Source organism: Cupressus sempervirens, chromosome 5 (assembly GCF_028749045.1).
Source record: "Cupressus sempervirens isolate cs-2001-9-10 chromosome 5, ASM2874904v1, whole genome shotgun sequence".
In the NCBI taxonomy this organism is placed as follows: Eukaryota; Viridiplantae; Streptophyta; class Pinopsida; order Cupressales; family Cupressaceae; genus Cupressus; species Cupressus sempervirens.
In genome coordinates, this window is record NC_143122.1 from 446,477,577 (window position 1) to 446,494,450 (window position 16,874).

Sequence of the window (16,874 nt, forward strand, 5' to 3'; positions counted from 1 at the left end):
TTATGTAAAATTTTAATTTTTTTCAATGTTTTTTCCTTGGCTCGTTAACGAGGCAATGCCCCTTTTGAAATTTGATTGAAAGTACACATAACACAATCATGTTATATGTACTTTTGAATTTTTGTATGGTGTCTATTTTTTTGCACACCATCATGGTGCATATGCCCTTCATTGGGGTTACATGCAAAAAAAATTCTTGGAGTCCTAAATTGAGGTCTTCTTTCAAGATTTTTAATTTTAGCCACCCTAGATTAAATTTGAATCTAGAATTGAGAAAGTATAAAGGACCTCTTTTTCTCTTATTTGGTAAGATATAATCAAGTGCAAGTGACCCATTAAGCAATCTAATAATCAATTTGAGAAATTGAGGATTTGATTTCAAGATTTGAAGACAAGCATCCAATTTAAGATCTCTAAGTTTCTAAGTCTCCATATCTTCAATATCCATCAAATCAAAGTTAATATTTTCCAATCAATGCAACTTTTTCTCCCATCATAGCTAGCTAGAGAAATTCTTAATCAAGAAAGAAGAACCATTCATTTATCCTTCTCTCTCCTCTTTAAATATGGTTATCAAACATATCTACATTCTAGATCTTGGGGTAGAAATCATGGATCTATGAATTTTAGAGGGAATCCTTGATTTTGCATCACATTCTAAGTTCAACTCTTTAGAATCCAAGTACATTCAAGAATCTTCATGTATTTGAGCAATTTCACATCCATGCATGAGGGCTTTATGAAAGGAAAATCAACCATTTGCCTTTTTGTAGTATTTCCTTTATGAAATTTCTATCATATTCAAGGTTAATTCCTAAATATTGGTTAACTAAGGAAAACCCCTTTTCCCAACCTTTTCCCTACTTTCTATTGACGAAACTGGTTACAAAGCATCAAATCTTTTCTGGTAAGAACATGAACAAACACAGGTAATATGAAAATTTTAACTAATAAAATCAGGAACACGTCACCACACTCAACATATACTCATAGAATCATTATAATTTTCAATGTGTCCCAAAAACTTTTTGCTCAAATTTTTGGAGTGGGTATGTTTTATTTATGTGTGTATGTATGTATGTATGTATATGTATGTATGTATATAGATATGTATGTATATATATACATATATATCTACACACACAAAAAAAAAAAAAAAAAAACATAAAATTAAGATAAAATCATGTGTGCTTGATTGCACCATGAGCCAACACCCTCTTGCTACTACTTTTTTTTTCAAAAACATAAAATCAAGATACTAAACTAAATTATACTAATGACAAGCCTACAAATTTATAAATATAATGGATAGGTCTAAATGCTGACACATATCATGATATTATTTAGTTTGAATTTAGTTCATAAATTCGTTATATCTTAGTATCAACCCTTTATCTTATGACTAGTATTCAAAGACATTGCCACCAAATAATAGGTGAAAATATTGTGGGTAAGTGAGAATTTTGTCATTAGATGAATCCTTCACATTCATTAGTAATTGTATGGCATTAACTATTGTTTATGTTCTTGAAATACAAATATAGATTACAATAGCTTTTATATTGATTGACACACATGATAAATGATGTATTAAAAAAATCATCATTGGTCAATTTTCTCAATTATATCAAATAAAGAGAAAAAAAAATTACATAATGAAAGGTAATCAAATTATTGTCCAAGTACAATGTTGATCACAAGGAACACCAATTACATCAATATGTGATCCATTACACGTACAAATGTCATCAAGTCTAAACCTTAAGGGCATGTTTGGTTGCTAGAATAGGAATAGGAAATTAAGATTATGTTTTGTATTCTCTGTTTGCTACACCAAATCACAATTGGGAATAGCAATATGCATTCCCATTTTGCCCTCAAAATGAGCATATGCCCATTCCAAAAATACTTGTTATTGGAATAACTATTCCTATTCTCATTTTGAATTTTTCTTATTTGATAATTTTTTCAAATCCATTTTGACTTCTTGTTGTATTTCTATGTGGAATGGTAGTGGTCGTAATAAGTGTTGAGAATTGATCCACGGGTGATGAATTGGGTATGTACAGAAATGGAGCAGATGATGAAAATTGTTCTAGAGGATGTTATCCCGCTATCCAAAGGATCAATTATTAATCAGCCAGCCATAGGATACAATTTTACCAATATTTTATACAATGTTTCAGCAAGATGTTCTACGTAAGAGAAGAAGTCGACCACATGGGTTTGGAAGAGGAGGCATGTTTGAATGTATTGTACGAACAATATTTTTAAATCAAATTATTACAGTTTAATATTTTAGGTGAACCAAACAGGACTGGAATTGTCATTTTCCATTCCCATTCTCATTCTCGTTTTCTATTCTAATTTTCAATTCGTATTCCAAAAAAGAATCTTGGATTCCTAAATTGAGGTATTCTTTCAAGATTTTTAATTTTAGACATCTTAAATTAAATTTGAATCTAAAATTGAGAAAGTATAAAGGACCTCCTTTTCTGTCATTTGGTAAGACATAATCAAGTGCAAGCGACCCATTAAGCAATCTAATAATCAAGTTGAGAAATTGAGGATTTGATTTCAAGATTTGAAGACAGGCGTCCAATTTAAGATCTCTAAGTTTCTAAGTCTCCATCTCTTCAATATCCATCAAATCAAAGTTAATATTTTCCAATTGATGCAACTTTTCCCCCATCATACCTAGCTAGAGAAATTTTTAATCAAGAAAGAAGAACCATTCATTTATCCTTCTCTCTCCTCTTTAAATATGGTTATCAAATATATCTACATTCTAGATCTTGGGGTAGAAATCATGGATCTATGAATTTTAGAGGGAATCCTTGATTCTACATCACATTCCAAGTTCAATTCTTTAGAATCCAAGCACATTTAAGCATCTTCATGTATTTGAGCAGTTTCACATCCATGCATGAGGGCTTTATGAAAGGAAAATCAACCATTTGCCTTTTTGCAGTATTTCTTTTATAAAATTTCTATCATATTCAAGGTTAATGCCTAAATATTGGTTAACTAAGGAAAACCTATTTTCCCAACCTTTTCCCATTTTCTATTGACGAAATTGGTTACAAAGCATCAAATCTTTTCTAGAAAGAACATGAACAAACACAAGTAATATGAAAATTTGAACTAATAAAATTGGGAACACGTCACCACACTGAACATATACTCATAGAATCATTATAATTTTCAATGTGCCTTGAACATTTTTTGCTCAAATTTTTGGAGTGGGTATGTTTTATCTTTTAAATTTTTTCTATCTATTTCAATCTCAATATCTATTGATTACAATATATTTTCAATAACTTTTCTATTAGATCTATTATATCACTTAAATATTCTAATTTCATTTTAATTACATTATTTGGTGAAGGAAAAACCTTTTCCCTAATTAGAGCTTGGGTCACTTCTTGAGCCTATTGAGGGCATCCTTCCTTCCTAATGTGCATTTAATGAAACGAAAAACTATTCACTTAACACATTGTATGTTGCATTTCTCTATCCATTTCCCTACCATACACATAGTATGAATTACACTGTGATTTTGTTCAACCATTTTGAATTCTATTCTCACTCTCAATGCGCACAATTCTAATGTGTATAGTCCACATCAATACATGTATATGGAAAACACAATTAATATTTTAGATTTTTTTTAAAAAGGAATATTTAGTTATTAGTTATCATTTAAGGTTGATCTTGCTAACACTCAATATCAACCCATATCATAGAAAAATATTGTCATAAGAATATCACCAACACTCAAAATGGTATAGCCAATAGTGGCATGTTGTGATGGTTAAGTTGTTGAGTTGTTATTCTTGCCATTAAGGTTCAAATCTAACGGTAATGAGGTCCCCCCTTTGTGGCCTCACTGGTTCATGGCTCCAGGTCAAAGCATTTACCCCTTTAAAAAAAAAAACACTCAAAATGGTATATATTTCTCTACACTCTCATCTTAAACACTTAAATATTTTCTAATTATTCTGTTTTTACTTATTGTGCACCAATAAAGGGAGCTAACTATTACTGAGGAAGTAGTACATCTTTCCTTTGAACACAATAAATCTTTAAGGTTCTTTTAAGAATCACTTTGTTTAAAATATCTAAAATATTTATTGGCAAGCAAGCATAGAAGAAATCAACAATATAGAAAACATCCACACGAGGACATCACAATCTAAGATTGAGTTATGGGTTTAATATCATCCTTGCAAAAATAAAGATCACTAAACATAATTTTTTGGTTAGAACTATATATATGTATGTATGTATGTATGTATGTACACACACACAACATAAAATTAAGATAAAATCATGTGTGCGCTTGATTGCACCATGAGCCAACACCCTCTTGCTGTTGCTTTTTTTTCAAAAACATAAAATCAAGATACTAAACTAAATTATACTAATGACAATCCTAAAAATTTATAAATATAATGGATAGGCCTAAATGCTGACACATATCATGATATTGTTTTGTTCAAATTTAGCTCATACATTTGTTATATCTTAGTATCAGCCCTTTATCTTATGATTGGTATTCAAAGACATTGCCACCAAATAATAGGTGAAAAGACTGTGTGTAAGTGAGAATTTTGTCATTAGACAAATCCTTCACATTCATTGATATTTGTATGGCATTAACTATTGTTTATGTTCTTGAATTGCAAATATAGATTACAATAGCTTTTATATTGATTGACACACATGATAAATGATGTATTCAAAAAGTCATCATTGGTCAATTTTCTCAATTATATCAAACAAAGAGGAAAAAAAAATTACATAATGAAAGGCAATCAAATTATTGTCCAAGTACAATGTTGATCACAAGGAACACCAATTACATCAATATGTGAGCCATTACAAGTACAAATGTCATCAAGTCTAAACCTTAAGGGCATGTTTGGTTGCTAGAATATGAATAGGAAATTAAGATTATGTTTTGTATTCTCTGTTTGCTACACCAAATCAGAATTGGGAATAACAATATGCATTCCCATTTTTCCCTCAAAATGAGCATATGCCCATTCCAAAAAATACTTGTTATTGGAATAGCTATTCCTATTCTCATTTTGACTTTTGCTTATTTGATTTTTTTTTCAAATCCATTTTGACTTCTTGTTGTATCTCAATGTGGAATGGTAGACTCTTGGAATGGTAGTGGTCGTAATAAGTGTTGAGAATCGATCCACGGGTGATGAATTGGGTCTATACAGAAATGGAGCAAATGATGTAAATTGTTGCAAAGGATGTTATCTCGCTATGCAAAGGATCAATTGTTAATCGACCATCCAAAGGATACAATTTTACCAGTATTTTATACAATGTTTCGGCAAGATGTTCTACATAAGAGAAGAAGTCGTCCACATGGGTTTGGAAGAGAAGGCATGTTTGAATGTATTGGATAAACAACATTGTTAAATCAAAACATGACAATTTAATATTTTAGGTGAACCAAACAGGAGTGGAATTGTCATTTTCCATTCCCATGCTCATTTCCATTTTCTATTCTAATTTTCAATTCCTATGCCACCAACCAAATGACCCCTAACAATATTGCAGCAATATACAAATAAGAATACAAGGAATGTCTAATAACAAAACAATTCAATAAGAACTTATAAAAACTATCATATCATACATTCTTATATTATCTAAAATTGATTCAAACGTAAAGATTTAAGAACAACTGAAATGTAATCCCTATCGAAATGATGGTTGATCTCCAATTGTACTTTAGTAAATATAAAAACAATAAGTCTAGAAGAATGAGACTAGATTTATTATCTACCCGTTTGGTTGCGGGATTACAAATATGAGAATAGGAATTGATATTCTGGAATAGAAAATAGGGATACATATTCCTATTTTTTGTTTGGTTCAGCTGGAATTTGATGGGGAATTCACGGACCCAAAAATTTATGTTTTCTAAAATAAATAAAACTGAAATAGGAATACATATTCTAATTCCACGTATTTAGGTGGAATTGCAAATGTTTATTTTTGGGCCAAAATTGGAATAAGTATTCCTATTTTATTCCAATTCGCAATTCTGATTTGGTGCACCCAAACGGAGAATTCAAAATTTTAAGAATTTACATATGCCTATTCCACTCGTATTCCCGTTGCCAAACGGACACAAATGACTTCAATAAAATAAATACTTATAGGAAAAAAAACTAACTCGACATAATTCTTTAACATTACTCTCCGTGTCAATAAATGGCTACAAGAACTCATTCTTATCTTCTCATTAAAGAACTAAAAAAATAACTAAAAATAATAAGATAATAATAATTGCTAGGTCCATCGCATCAATTATAAGAAAACAAACAATATCCTTCAATATTTAGCTATGGCATCGCAGGATAGAAAATAATTTTATTTGAATAAGCATGGTATTCTATGCCTACATTTGTTTGATGTGGGACATTTTCCTTACATTCATTCGCTATTGTTTGGGTATAACGGAGACATACACTGACAGCTTTTTCTTCCTTTCGTACATGCAATGCAATCGACCAATTTGCATAGAATAATTCAAAACTACCGGTCGTTGAGGATATTTTATTTAAAGTGGACAGTTGGCATTGAATGGAATTAGGAGGGCCACTCACCAAGTCTATTTGTCCTCTTCAAATGCCCAAGACAAAGTGGACTGAAATTCTTATCACTTTTGTTTGGGCCCCATGAGAAATGGTTCACAGCTCCTCGAAAGCTCATTAAAATTCTGTCGTATCCAAACACAACTCTATCATGTCCAAACACACTACCTATTTTTAAACTATGATACATTCTTCAAAATGTATTATGAAGTGAGGATGATTATTTTTTAAATTTTCATTTTTTATCTATTGCTTTATATTATCTTAGGAGCCTTTTTTTAATTTTGTGTGTGGGGTGGGGGATGGGGAATATTAATACTACAATTTACATTAAAATGTTATTTATATACATCATTTTAAATATTAGACTGTAGTTTTCTCTTTTAAGTTGTTAAATTTTAGGTGCAGTCTTGATTTGTCTTAGAATCATAGATGTAGCTTTGATTTGGTTTGTCAGTGGTCTTTTGGGTCCAATTTGACTTACCTTTATTATTTGTTATTCATTATTTCTTATAAAAAATATTTCAAATGGTACACCTTATACAATTATAAAATTACATTACATTACATTTCCATCATTCTATAAGGAGTTTGTATCTCATCTACCCTTCAAAAAAAGCTTCTACACTTATATGCCAAAAAGATCACTTGACGATTATTATTAAAATATCTACATTAGATTTGTATCAACGCATATAAAATATTAGCTCATGTATCGCGTCCTTCCAACATTCATTGTATTGAACACCAAATACAAGTCAACATCATTGTAGAGATGTATGTTGTATTTATTTTTTGTGTGTGTTTGTTGTCTTTCAACTTTATTAAATTTGTTATCAATTCACAAGGCTTAACTCAAGGGAAACGATGGGAACATGCCACTTCAAGCAACTAGAATAATAATTTTCAATGTTTTTTATTTCTCAAAACCACCAAGTCATTTGATAAAAGGCATAGACACATAGTATACTTCTTACCCTAATTTATGAGAGGAAGTATCTATAAACAATGAAATCATATAGCCGTAAGGGAATAAAAATAAAACTAACATTTCGTACAAGAGTGACTACAAGGGAAAATACTTTAAGGAGAAAAGTAATACTCCAAACAAATCTCAACTTTTATTCACTAATCAAATGTTACAATATTCTTATAGTGTCCAAGTCTTTATAAGAGTATAATTAGTCAAAATAATGGAATAATTCCCATAACATAATACAAGCACAAAATTCATTATAAAACTTCCATGTCAAACACCAAAGAAATAAGATAAATTGTAAAATTATGGTAGTTAGGAACCCAAGAGCTAAAGCCACTTAATATGTGCAAACAAATACATAATTGAGAATTTTAACACCTAGACCACAAGATGAATCCATATAAGAAAAATAGACTATATAATTTACCTAGCATAATTTCATCACACATCATAAGTTAGTACATAAATGTAGCTTCTTATTACAACTCCTTTTATGTGTCATTAATAGTTTGTATTCTTTTAATGTGAGAGACCCAATTTCAAAGGCCATAACTTTTTATAAATAAGATAATTAGGAAGTCTTTTTAGGAGACAAGTGTAGATCTAAAAAGAAAATTACAAGCAAGGTACCCAAGAAGAAACACTACATATAATACAATTACTTGTCTTGGCCAAAATGAGCTCTATAGCCCAAAATTAAGTTTTAAAAATTTTAACCTAATTTATCTTTTGACATTAGTAGAAAGGTTGATACATATTTCCTAAAATCTCTTATAAAAAAATGTGCAGGAGAAAAAGGAGTACCAAAATTATGAACTAGCTGATAGAATCCTAGAGGTTCGCTCACTCATAGAACCACTTATACTTTACTACAACCACTTGTTTTATGGATACATTTCTAACATATGATAAGTTGTCATATTTCTCTAACATCCACCCTCTCATCCTCTACTATGTCATAGAAATGATATTGAACATCAATTGTTAGCCCCAATTGATCATGTTGAAGATAAAGGAGATTGTAATATACATGGGGTAGTTAGATTAGGTTTTATGTGTCATTGATGTCAAGCCTGAAAAGGTAAGACATTATGCTAATTAGGTAAGGTATCAAATCATCTGAAGGATTTAGTGTTGATTGATGAAGAGGTTGTTAGAAAGTAAAGTCCACTAAAATATGTAAACAGTAGATGCAATAAACAATGAAAGATAACCATACACAATAACACTAGATATGTTAACTAGGGAAACCCTTGATAAGAGGGAATACCCTAGTGGGGATGGTACACACAAAATGATGTACTACTATAAATGTTCTTTGTGAGAGGATGAACCTTGTTAGGAGTCAATGAAATACATTCAATACATATCGGTCCTTGTTAGGAGACTTTGAATCCTTGTTAGGAGATTCCAATCCTATTAGGAGTTGTGCCAAACCTATTAGGAGTTGATAGGAAGATCACTAAACCAACTTTCCAAATAGCCTTTGTACTATCCTCATTGAATAATACAATTGTATATCAACACTATCCAACAACAACTTCTTTTCCAAATATAGTTCCTTGTAAGCTTATTGTACCTCAACTACACCACCTACTTCTCCAAGCCAAAAGATATTTTCATGTAAGTTTGCACAATACAATCCTCATTGGATCTCACTCTCAAGTTTGCATATCATAAAAATGATCTCATTGACGATTACAACCAAGGAAAACATCTTTCCTTTATACCAAGTCCTAAAACAAATGATTGAGTCAGCCTAGAGGCTTTCCCAATTTACAATAATAAAATAAGACCAACTTAAGATATTACATTCACACATTACATAACAATAATACATTATTCACAATTATAAATAAACTTTAGGTTCGTAGTCTTCATAACTCTTCACTCAATGTTCATATGGATGTGCACATTTGACCACAACATCTTCATAATGTCTTCTATCTCTTTCCAAGTTTGCTTAACTAGACTCCATCTCTATTAGGAGATATAATCAAAACATTAGTAATTGCTTCCTAGAAACTCTGTCTTAACACCTTCTTTACTAACATCATCATAACTTTGTTTGGTGTCATATTTATGCATGCACTCTTAGTTGTAGCATCAACACAATTTGTAGAACATTATCCCAAGTTTTTATAAGCCCATCTTGATTTCTCGAACTGCGTGAAGCCAAACTCAATCTATTGCTCTGCTAGTCTTCACAGAATAACTCGTATGTTGACATCAATGATAAGCTTTGTCATAAATGCAAAAAAAACCTTTGAATCATGTCTCTAGCACTATTAGGATACTCCCCTAGAGGAATACCATCAACATTCATCCTATCATCTCCCCCTTTGCCATTGATGGAAACATAGATGAAAAATATCTAAGTTCCATGAATACCAAATTTCTCTATTGCAACTGCTCCCCCATTCATGTTGTCCATGAATGCCAACTATATTATAATCTTCATGCATAAGGAAGGTGTTAATCTCCCCCATTTATCAACATATTGTAAAGAACTAGTTCTAGACTAACTATGCCACATCATCATTATCCATAAAATGCGAAAAAGATCCAAAAACATAAAGGTTGGAAAAGTCAAGACTATTCATTAACAAAATCATGATAACATCATTAAAATGATCATCATCAATTCTTTTTACATACAACCATGTCATGACATACATCATTACAGATTGCTGATCCAACTTACATCATTTCAATAGTTGCATATAATCATTACAATTTTCTAATCAAACATACAACATTTACTTGTATTACAATTTAAGCATCATCTTTCCAGCTGTTCATAACACGAGTTACAATGTTGTAAAATAAGTACATCTCAAATGATGAGCAAGACAATCGAACTAAGATGACATTGCCAATGTGTTCTTCAGTGAAACAAGTCTCTAAAGTTGTAGGACGTCTCCCACCTACTTCCTGAGACGGAAGTGTGGCCCAGGTGCTTTAACCTCACCAACCACAGAGTGAAGTACTCCCTTAGGATTCTTCTTGACACGAAGAATTCCCCAACCCTGGCACGAGAAACCTAGTTTCTTGGAACAGGATGGATCCGATGTATTTGGTGCGATCGTGTAACATTTCTACATTGCAACCATGTGCCTAGTAGTCTAAACACAGAATGCAGTTGGGAAATAAAAATAAACTACACATCTACACATATGTAGTATAAACCAAATAAGCATAACCATGAACATATATGCAATATTTGGAAAACAAAATGGCTTGGCCAAGCACTTTCAAAATCCAAAATTACCTGTAGAAGAAACAAAGCAACATGTAACCATTCTATAGTACTGGCAGATAGGGAAACTAAACATGAAGATATCCACCTATTTGTCCTATAATCACTACATTACGCTCAAACATGAGGGGATATACACTTTTAACAACAAGTGTTCAAATAAATCAGATTTATAGCTCAATATTAGCTAATCACAAAACTACTGAAATGAAACACTTCAGACTTCTATGTTTGTATAGTTTAGCCTAACTAAGCAAGCGTTCACATTTATTCATCTATACTTAAGATTCAACCACTATTTAATTGCTGAATAGGTATATGTATATAAGCATTCAGAAAAATATCCATTATGGTTGCCTTAAGCTATATATATAACTGTGTTTAAATGGCTAGACATGCTGGTAATAGACAAGAAGACAACCAAGATATCAATTTGGAAGCTTTTTGCTGATTCCAAGTTTAAACCATCACTATCCATTTAACATTTATATTCTCTAACTCCATGGTTTAGGAAACTTCTAATCTAGAGTTAAAGGTTAAATGCTGATAACATAAATTTTTAACACATGTATTTAAAGAAAAGTTTGAAATGTCTTAGAATACATTTTTCAAGCATCTGTCTTAGAGATTAAAATAAAGAATTTAAAAAAAAAATACTTCAATCCATAGATGATACAGTGGATTTTACACTCTCTTACACTTAATGAGCTGCCAATCTAATTATAATAGAATATGATACATTGGTGAAATAACAGTTTGAAACACCATAAGGGAAGCACTGGTGAATGACAACTCGAAATCATAAAATGGTTATGAGGTATAGGAAAGCAACAGTTTAAATTCAGATGATCTAACCTCCTAAACTACTGAAGGATAACATATTTATTCTAATAAGAATGAATAAAATAAAACTTCATTTCCAAATTTCTTAACTCATAACAATATAGTTCCATCAAGTTTAAGGTAACATCAATACAATGACAACAATCTGGTTTCAACGTAAGCTCCCTTAAGTAGTAAATCTAGACCCATATCAATGTTCCTAAACTTAGATCAAAGCCCCGAAACCAGAATACATTTTATAAATATTCCTACAGTAAAGCATCTTCATAGGTAAAGGCAAATTCATTTAGAGATAACAACATTAACAGATATTCAATTAACAACCATGACGTTTAAAGCATTAACATTTATCAAGGTATCAACATTATGTTTTAACGCTACATCAATAATGGTGACAGCAAAAATGTCTAAATACAACATCAAGAATAGCATTAACATTTCAAGGTATCACAAGACGTTTTAAATACCATTTATTCATACCCTATTTCAAGAAAAGTTGTGGTTTTTCTAATAATTTTCAGTCCAGTCGTATATATTAATTCAATGTTTGCTGGTACCAACACGACTTAGAAAAATAGGGCATACAATTTACAAAACTATCACTCATTAAGCAAATCATTTCCAAGGTTTTTCACACACATTGCGAAGTGTAACAGAGGAAATGTTTAAATAAGAAGGAACCTAAAATTTGAAGATGCTAGTTGCTGCATCTGCTCCCACTACCTCTTCCTTGAGTGTCATTCCCCAAATGTGGCTGCTATAGCTGCTTCTTCTTCCTGTTGTGCCCTTCCTCTTACCTATTAGCTGTGTGTGTTTTTTTTCTCAAAACCCTATTTTAAAACAACTCTTCCCCCAATAAGGTGTATAACTAACCTAATGTCCACACTCAACTCTAAACAATGGAAATATCACGTGTGTTTGCATTATGCCAACAAGGATAATATAATCTTGTTTGATTTTTACCAAATGTCTTTTAAAAAGAACACCCCTTTTAAACAATTTATTCCAATATACATATAGAGTTAGAGTCGTTAAGGAACAATAATAAAGAATTCTCTATAAGGTCCTATATACATTATCCACAATTGGAGCTTTTCTAATATATACAAAATTAATCATTAAACAAAACTCTTTCGTCAGTAACTTAATATATTTCTTTTCTATTTGCACATTAAAAAATATCTCAATTAAATCAAATGTTATTTCTAAATTCATTCCCAATATTTCAAAGTTAACATCAGTAATGTAGCGTAAAAATAAACAAACATATGAATCCTAAGTGACGTGTGTGTGGTCGCACGATCATCTGACACATCCCCTTCCAAGAGGCTAGCCTTCTCTACCTCAACCACACTTCTATCATAACAATCCCTGCATCCACTCAAACACTCGCAACCACAACAAGGAGTCAGTATCGATTGTTATTAACAACTTAATTACATCATCATTAAGAAATAACATTAACTGAATCAGAACTATAAGCATGACATCATGATTACATCTAATAACATCATCATCGAATGTAATAACTCATACATATCCATCATAAATAAATCATTTCAGTTTAGAAATCTAAAACATTAATTTTCATTTATCTTTTAATTAAGTCTAATTCATTTGACCAAGTCAACATGGCCACATAAGCAAGAAAAGAAAAGGTTCTAGGGCGAGATGTGACACATATTTTCAAATCCTCTTCATCAATCAAATCTCTCCCCCAAAGGACATCAATCTCTCTCTCCCATTGATATCAATATACAATGATACAAAGTACTCTCCAAACATTCATATCAAATGATTTTTCATGTGTATCTCTCCCCCATTGATATTAATAAATGTACAAGGATGTTTTTCATGTACTACTCTCCTCCATTGATATCAATGGAAAAGGTATCATTATGTCAATTCTCTACATCATATATGTAATAAGCTCAAGTGTCCAAAGACACTATTAAATACTAGTTACCAAGAGTCCTTCATGACTCAACTCAAACATAGATACTCCCCCATAGATGAAACATCAAGCATCCAATCCAGATAAAAGAAGTAATGCTCTAGATTACCATTGAATTGAAGCAATCTATGTATCAACTACTCAAAAGTAGGTTGGGGCATAACCCCAAACATACCTCTCAAGTACTCAAATGTGTCCTTCACCAAAGGTTTTGTAAATATGTCTGCTATCTTCTCCTTTTTGTTAACATACTCTAATCTGATCTCTCTCTACAACTTTTTCTCTCAAAAAGTGATACTTAATAGATATATGCTTTTCCTTTGAATGTAGCACTAGATTCTTTGAAATACTCACTGTACTTATGTATCATAATGTATGATAACATGTTCTATAAACTCAATCCCAAAGTATTTCATCATTTTTTTCATCCAAATAATCTTATTACAACTATTTTCTATTGCTACATACTCTATTTTTTTCCATATTTTATGAAATACAATCTTGGTTCTTTCTTAGCCAAGCAACCAATCTTCATCCCAAGAAGAATGATCCACATTTTTTCTATCATCTACACTTCCTTCCAAATCCACATCAATGTATCCACATAAGGTAAACCCATTCAATCTATCATACCATAATCCATAGTCAGGCGTACCCTTCAAATATCTATTAAAAAATAAACTACTACATAATGTAACTCTTTAGGGTCTACCTGAAATCTTGCCACAATTCCAACTACATTACCTATATCAAGTCTAGCGTGTTTCAAGTATTGCAATCCACCAATCCTATATCTATACTTTCTCTTCTCAATAGTAGGGGTTTCATCTTTGCTAGACAATTTGTGACCAGTTACCATTGTAATACGCCTAAATTGGTACATTGGCATTCTAAACCAATTTCAGAGCATCAATATCAGAACATATATTTCTTGACCAATTAAGTCCTATTGTACTAGGAATTTCTCTAGTTCTAATCATCTTTACTTGACCTAAGCATCAAATGTAGAAAATCCCTAATCTATATTAATCACATACTTTATTTAATTCCTAAATATTGATTAAAATTGGCTAAAATCAATCTCCTAATTGAATTAGTTTAATTATAAGTCTTGAGTACTTTAACTGAATGGATCAATATTATCCCCTATTTCATTTCATTCAACTCCATAAAAAATGGAGGACTCAAATCTCTCATTCGATTTGAACCATACAGTTGGTTTAATCTTGATCATTGATTGGGTCCAAGATTCTATAAAAGAGACCACTGGCCTCTCATTTGAAGAGGATGCAAGTGAAGAGTATTGAACCATAGTTGGATTGATCATTCAATCATTTTGCATTTGAATCTCTATTTCTTTTTATATGGTCATCATCTAGATTACAATGCATTCATTTAGCTTAATTTTCTTATTATTATTCTTAGATTAATTCGAATATCATCTAGATTAATTCGAATATCATCTAGATTAATTCATATCTTTGCGTACAAAAAATCTCAAAAGTATAGATTAATGTTGCATTTGCATTCATTCAAATCCTTCGTACTAGTTTTGTTTGGTTACCGAGCTCTTGATTCTAAGAGTGTATAACAAAACCCCATCTATTTAGAAGGTAACATATTGTATTGTGCAGACATGTCAAATGAATAATCTCATGTTCATTTAAGGATATTACTGACAAATAATGATCATGTTGAAGTGTGTGGTTGAATTAGTGGCCCATATTTAACACTCATATTTCTTGCACCCATTGTGGGGTAGAAAAATCTAAAGTTTGGCATCATTTATCTATATTTTTGACATTCTATAGTGCCTGCCCCTAGTTCACATTTTCTTTTAATTGCCAAACTCTTTTAGGCCAATTTTATACTTGATGTTTAGTAGCATTACTTTCAGATTATCAGATGTTGTTTTACACTCAATTTATTATATGATGAGATTACTTGGTACTCTATATTTCATGCATGTATGATGATTATTCAATGTTTTCAATTATCGATGATGATTAGTTAGATGGTTTATCACCACATGTGCTTTCCTATGGATACTTACCCCATACTGCATGTGTATGGTGTGCGTGTTTTTTTTCTTTATGTATGGTGTTTTTGATGTGGTTAAGGAAGGGAGTCGTAGTCACTTGCTAGTTGGGATCTACACGATGCACCACTTCTTGCCATTGTCTGTTTAGCTTAGAATATTGTGTTTGTACATGTGTGGATTTTATGCAGGTTGCAGGTACCGGGTATCGACTTCCCTGAATTGCCAGGATGAGCGTACCCTATCGCATTGTCTCAATGGTAAGAGAGGGGAGATAAACTCTTAAGTCCAATTCCTAAACCCTTTAGCCAATTGTCCTAATTGATAATTAGGGCAAGTATCTGAATTAAGTACCCTCTGAATACATCAAATGATGTTATTTCATGATTATAACCCTTTTTGTTTGATTTAGTATGAATTTTTCTATGATGGGTTTTCGTATGTTACCTTATGAGTCCTTGATGTGTTTTCTATTAATTAATTCTAATTAAAAGGATTAATTAATGATTTAATTTAATAGAAGATTATTATGATATTTTAATATTTAATTATATTTAATTAATTGAGAAATTAATTAAATAAAAAGAATTAAATTTGGAGATTAAAGTTAAGGATAAATTTAGAACGTGATAATATTTATTTAATTTAATAATAATATATTTAGAGTTCATTTTTAAATAAATGCTAAATAGTATTGTTATTTAAATTAATTAAATATTTTATCAATTAAGTTTCTAAAATAAATTAGAAGTTGAAAGACATTAAATTATTAAAGGTTTCCAGATCGCATGATGTGAGCTTGAGTTGAAAATAAAAGAAATAAATTAAAAGATAAAATAATAGAAAATAATAATGTTATTTTAATTTCATAAAGTGCACATGAGATTAAAGTAATAAATTAATTTAAAATAGAAGTCAAGTGGAATATTAAATAAAGTTATTTAATAATTCATTTAAGGTGCATTAAAAGAGAAAGCAAAGAATTGATAAAGAGTTAATTTTGAGTTAACTCAGTTGAGCAAAGAGTCTTCTCGGGTGAACGCACAATTAGTGCCCCGATTTGAGGAGAAAACTCCTTATCACAATTTGGGGGTTCATTTTTCAGAGGTGGTGAATTTTGAAGAGAAAATTTTTGGACCGTAAATTTTAGAGACAGGAATTTTGGGGAAGAACTT

General features: G+C 30.9%; 1 protein-coding gene across 1 annotated transcript in view; it reads right to left on the reverse strand.

Moving 5' to 3' along the window:
• Positions 1-14,520, reverse strand: part of LOC149556707 (uncharacterized) — a 30,586-nt gene extending 16,066 nt beyond the window's left edge. Inside the window, exon 1 of the mRNA XM_089829961.1 lies at positions 14,374-14,520. Coding sequence (XP_089686087.1) covers positions 14,374-14,520 — 147 coding nt within the window. The remainder of the gene's footprint in view (positions 1-14,373) is intronic.
• Positions 14,521-16,874: the final 2,354 nt, after the last annotated feature.